This window comes from Echinococcus granulosus (genome assembly GCF_000524195.1).
Source record: "Echinococcus granulosus chromosome Unknown EG_S00010, whole genome shotgun sequence".
Lineage (NCBI taxonomy): Eukaryota > Metazoa > Platyhelminthes > Cestoda > Cyclophyllidea > Taeniidae > Echinococcus > Echinococcus granulosus.
In genome coordinates, this window is record NW_020170390.1 from 586,605 (window position 1) to 592,493 (window position 5,889).

The window sequence follows — 5,889 nt, forward strand, 5'->3', positions numbered from 1 at the left end:
TTTTGTAGATGTTGCAATCAATTACAGTCTTCTTGAGAGTTGAAACAACAAGGAAGGGCAGAGGGATGCGATCGAGACGATGAGGGATAAGAGCAGCGACACTTTCGTCCAGGTTAGCGAGCGCTTTTGTGCCGGAAATGCTCGTTGCCTCCTCATTAGCCTCCCGCTGAGCTTGGCGCTGTCGCTGGTGGCGCTCGTTCATGCGATTCCGCGTTATCAAGTTCTTGAAGGCGATCAGTTGTAAAATCAACTCCTGTATTTCAGCCGTCTAAAAGAACCAAATGAGTCGAAAAAAACTCAAAAAAATGGTGCGACCCCTTTCTAACACGAATGGTAAGGTAGCTACCTATCCCAAAAGCCGGCATCGAATGCAAAATGGAGTAGGGTGTTACCTTATTTCTGAGGGAACTCTGCCGTTTCTCCCGCTCTTCTTCTAGCCTTCGGCACTCCTCAATCATATTGACTGGCAACCCTACCCATCGGATTTCCTTCTTCTCCTTCTGCAGAACATTGAGGGCCATCAACACATTGAGGGCGTCATAAACTCGGCGGCGAATATTTTTTTGAATGTAATGAAGCTAGAATTGGTCGAAAAAACATCACTTCATGTTTTCATTGACCACTGCAGTAACATCGCGAAAATATAATGTTTTCATTAAACGTTTGGTTTAAAAATAGACCGATTAAGATGGTAGTCTACCTGCTCTGATGGAATCATTGGATGTTCAGCGGCGTATTCGTGGACAAGTTCATCCGCAACCTCACTGTAAGATGTGACATTCTTCTCCTTTACCTTATTGCAAACACAGCGAGCGTAACGTCTGAGCCCATTAGTCTTGAGTCCTGTGGTTACGCTGAAACGATTAAAGTCAGAAATATATTCTGACCGTGAAAATGAAAACTTACTGATCTTGTTCTCCTTCTGACTCGTGGGCACCAGGACTGGTTTGGCGAGCAAAATGGGCCGCAGCTGGATGTCCTGCAGCCGTGGCAGCGGAGAGGTCAAGGAAGCCAGGCTGAACAAACCCTTCAGCGCCAGCAGCGCCCGCAGATATGAAGGAGTTTTCAACCTCCTCTCCAACTTGCTGTGTCAGGTGTTGCGGCAATGCAAAGCCCTGAGCCACGCGCGTCTGACCTGATGCACTCGACACGATAAAGGTTCTCTATATGGCAGCAAAACGGGTTGCATATCAACGAAGTGGCAGAAGACTGGGTTATGAAAAAAAAACCCTACTGGTCGAATATGGGTGCCTGGTGCGCCCAGGAAGGTCACGTTTCCTGATGTCTGGCCGGTTATTTGAGTAGCTGGTCGGAGAGCTAGAACTCGAGGCGTTCCTACAGGTGAGCCAACCCCACTCGAAGCTATCACTGTTCCACCCGGGCCGATCGTCTGCTGGCCCGAGCTGGTAAGAACCTTAACGCCTCGTTGGAGCATGTGCATGGGTATGACGGCAGCTTTAATTGGCTTACCACCAGCTCCTTGGCCAGGAACTGTAATAATTTTGACGGTCTAAAAGAAAGTAAATCGTTCAAAAAAGTAATTTACACATTTAAGAATAAACAACTGAGGAAATGAATGGAATACTATTCACCCACCTTAATGCCCTGACCTGGTTGCGTAGGGGAAGGCACACCACCCTGGCTAGAACGTTGCACCATAATAACACGAGGTCCACGAGCAGTTTGTGGAGTGCCAGTCACCCGAACAATCGAAGGGCCAACAGATTGAAACACGCCTTCATTTGGCGCTGGCGAAATGTTCTGCACCAGCGTTGAACCCACTGCTGACACGTTAGGCTGATCGTTTGAGTCAACGGTAATTTCTTGTTCTGCTGCCGGTATGTCGAAAAAGTCCCCCGAACCGCTCACAAATGATTCAGCCTTTATATCCATTTACTACAAATGATGAAATATAGCCATGTTACTATTTGACACTATAGTGAAAAATGATAGTAAAAATCGACAAGACCCTCAAATACTAACTCGAAATTACCACCCCTATCACGAATAGAACTTTTGCGGCACGACGATGGAGACTCTTTACTAAGACTTACTTAATCCCGAGGCTACTAAGAAAACATTCGGCATTATAATATGGAGCATGGGTAGTAGGAAAGAGAAATGAACACTCCTCAGATACGCGAAGGACGAGAATTAAGTGAAGTAGAGGGCAAAACTAGGCAACAAACCAAAGTGACAGATGCATAAAAACAAACCATCCTAAATACACCAATTACGTTAAGACCAAAATGGGAGTGACAAGGCAGTACTTTCAAAACGTGATTTCGATAATCCAATATGCGTGGAATACCGCGATATGGGCGAAGGAGACTCGAAAACTGCATCTCGAAAACAGACAGATTTCTCAACCATATTTTGAAAATGCCGGAAAATTGGAATTTCGCTCACTTTTGTAGCGGAAATTTCGAAATGGAGAAAACCCCTACCCCGCGTAATCCGGATGTAAAATAAACCTGCGTGATGTATTTAAACAAACTATGTAGCCGACAATAATACGTTATTCAATCCATATCTAAGAAAATAAACCCAAAAACGTAGGTTTTTTATTTTTAGAGTACAAGTTTCTTATTTTGTGTACAGAAGACGGGTTGATTGTGAGCATGACTAGGAGAAGTTATTTTGATCTTCCAAAAATACATGTACAAAACAAGATCGGGTTCCAAACTTGATCATAAAAATTGAAGTAATTTGGTGAGCAGCACAGAAGTGAGTATGGCTAGCTCGAAAGACAGAGCTCACCCTCAGATCGCCGTCCTTTTGACTGAACAATACTTGTTTGATTTGTGGGTCTGCTTGTGTGTATTCGGCTTTAGCACTTCTGTCGTCGTTTTATTGTCATGGTGTTCCCTAGTTCGCCTCCATGTGAATAGCGGTACCCCACATTGGCAACTTTTGAAAAATCTCATTTAGACCTATATAAGACACAAATTCTTAAAAAAACTTGAAAATCCTGTTCAGGAATTCCGATGGTGGTTTCTGACTTTGCCATTTATTTGTGCTTTTTCCACATTTCAGCTTTTTGTTTGGCCTCACTCTACAAAGGTGCCTATTTTACACTTAGGCCGTGTGGTTTGGTCATTTTTTGGCGAATAAGGAAACAATTGGTTCCGAAGTTTGTATTTGTCTTTATAATAGTCATTTTTAAGGTCATTCGAGCGGCGTAGCGTAAATCGCTACCAAATCACATTTTTAATAAGTTGGTCAGTCTAGGTGAGTCCGTGTTTCCAGTGTGTCCCTTCTGTGTCGTATATTTTGTTTATTTTCACCACTTTTATCAATTTATGTCGCATGCACTTATTCTAGTTGTCGTCAATGTCCTGTTTATTTGTCCCTAAGGTGCTTCTTGAATTGGTTTCCATTTTAAATTTATTTGGCAATGGCGACTGTTGTTTCAAGCATTATGGTTCTCCTTATACTATGCTATCGGGGATCGTTGTTTGCTTTTTGTCCTTTGAGAGGTGCTGTTGAATAGTTGATTTGTTGTATATCTCGTGGTCCTTTTGTTGTGTATGTGCATTGGTTCTCCTTTTAGTTCATTATGAATATTTTGTTACCTCCTTTCCCGCTCTTCTACTTTTGTTATTTTAGAACTTGTTGTAATTTGTTTGCCTTGAATCGGATGCAACTAGAATTGTTACCTGTCGCAATTTTGGGGCTGTTAGACTTAAGGTCTTTTGGAGGGCTTGAAACATGTTTTTTTTTCCCATTATTGATTTTGAAAATGAATTAGCCTTGCCTTAGTTTACTCATCAGACCAATCATAGGATCAGCTGCATGGGTTTACTTTCCAAGTACATTACTTCTTTTTTTGGTCTATTCTTACAGTTAGGTGGTACTCATCAAGTAATGCTGGATCTTTGAACAATTTGGCAGGGAAGATAAACCGTCTAGGCTGTTGATTCGGAGCAAAATCAATAACCAGTTATGCATTAACAGCATTTTCTACTGGTTCGGAGTTTCATTTTCAAATCCTCATTGTAACATCTATTCGTCTGCCTGAGCTACGAGACCCTCATTTGTGATTATTGTGTTAGATCCTTACCCGATATGGCATTACTTTCTCTTGGTTTTAGTTTCTATTTAATCAGTACCTCTGTCTCATCAGAATTGCGGTCTCAGTACTTTCGCATCCTTACACATACCTTTCTTAATCGAAATGCGATTCAAAGGTTTGTGATTGAGAACTTCTACTATGCCTATAAAATTCTGGTAGTAGTATTTGATATCAAAGTTGTATCTTGATTTTAAGCTTTCTGTTATTTCCCGTATTGTATACGGTATATTTTGTCTATTTGTTGCGTATTTTGGCTTTATTTGACACACGTTAGGCAGTTTTAGCTAATTTCGATGATAAGCCTCTCCGATACTTTCAACGACTTCTATGACGTGTCCTTCGATCGGTATAAGTTTTGGATTGATTTATTGTGTCGTTTTGGTGCTTTAGCATTATTTTGAGTTGATTAATTATGCATTTAGCTGAATGTCATCGTCACTGATTTAATCACGCTCTCACAGTATTGCCGTTGTCTTGTGCTATAATTGTCCGGTGATTGCAACCACTGTTTATGTGCAGGACCACCCGTCATGTGTCAACACGTGCAATCCTTCCCTTCTTTTTACTTCGCCTAGCCTAGTGTATTTGCGTTTGCACGTGTTTGTGCGCTAGTGTCACGTCATCTCAAACCACATGCCGTCATACTCACGAGTTTCCCCTATTCAGTACGATTTTCATCCACAGCCCCAGATTGCTCACACTAGACTTCGTTTTTAAGCCCTTAGACGGTTTTTACCCACTCTCTATGCAACATTATTTTAGAACACGAGCAATATCAGTTGAAATTTCTATTGTTGTCACCGAAGTATTGAATTTAAACGTATTGGCATGTACATCGTCTTTATCCAAGTTCATCTGATTGATGTTTTACCCGCCTTCCGAGTTTGTGATAAAGATTTTTGTGAAACCGCCTCTCTTTGAGGGTCATGAGTGAATTTCAATCTGCAGTAATAACCAGCTCCAGTTACTGAGACGTTTTATTTCTACAATGAAAATCACAAGGCACCGTATCACGTAAAAACGGGTTTCTACAATTTCTATTTGAGGAGAATGGTAATATCGCTTGATGCACAAAATTACGAAATTTCATAGAAATTCCGTCGAATGATTCGTTTGCCCCTTGTGAAAGTTGATCCGATTGAATTTATAAAATAACGCTTGATAGTCATCACTCTCCGTTAATGTTTTAACCAATGCGGTATGCTGGTGAGGAGGGATTAAGGAACACAACATTATGACACTACGAAAGAGCAAAGTCAACTTATTGAGCGTATAGCATATCACCACGATGGTACTACGCTACAATGAACGCATTGCCAATGTGGATCATCTTATGCACGCAGCCCAGTTGAGATTTTATAAAAACAATTCAGCTTTGGTTTTAAGGTGGGGAAAAACGTTGGTTGAATTGCACTGGAACGAAGTGGCAATTATGTGGGAGAGATTTAGTAAACTCCTATCGATAAATGCAAATCTTTTGTTTCGTTGCATAGCAGTGGGGGAAGAATAGACAGGTCGTACTGGTGTTCTGACAACCAACTTACAAATTTGCAAATGATCGTTCACTGGCTAAAATCCCGCCTGTTGTCTCTCCAACGCACTTTGAGCATAACTGTTTATTCGTTACCCCGTTACATTAAGCCGCTCCCTTATGACCACGGTTCCACACGATAGAAAAATACAATCCAATTTTGTCTTATGTGATTCAAGTTCCATTTTGCAGGAGCTGCTGAAATAATGGCTAACAAAGTTGTGGTATACTCATTAGGCTTCCAAGGTGGAGCTCCAACCAGCAATTATTGAGAGTGAAATCG

The 5,889-nt window shown here is 41.5% G+C and overlaps 1 protein-coding gene across 1 annotated transcript in view; it reads right to left on the reverse strand. All coding sequences in view use genetic code 11, as the record gives it.

The window, feature by feature from the left end:
• EGR_02270 (Transcription factor Dp-1) overlaps positions 1-1,893 on the reverse strand; it is a gene marked incomplete at both ends in the record, with an annotated part of 3,122 nt that extends 1,229 nt beyond the window's left edge. The window contains 5 exons of the mRNA XM_024491519.1: positions 26-268; positions 701-854; positions 907-1,163; positions 1,235-1,510; positions 1,597-1,893. Of these exons, the coding sequence (XP_024354025.1) occupies positions 26-268; positions 701-854; positions 907-1,163; positions 1,235-1,510; positions 1,597-1,893 (1,227 nt within the window). The remainder of the gene's footprint in view (positions 1-25; positions 269-700; positions 855-906; positions 1,164-1,234; positions 1,511-1,596) is intronic.
• Between the last annotated feature and the right edge of the window lie 3,996 nt (positions 1,894-5,889).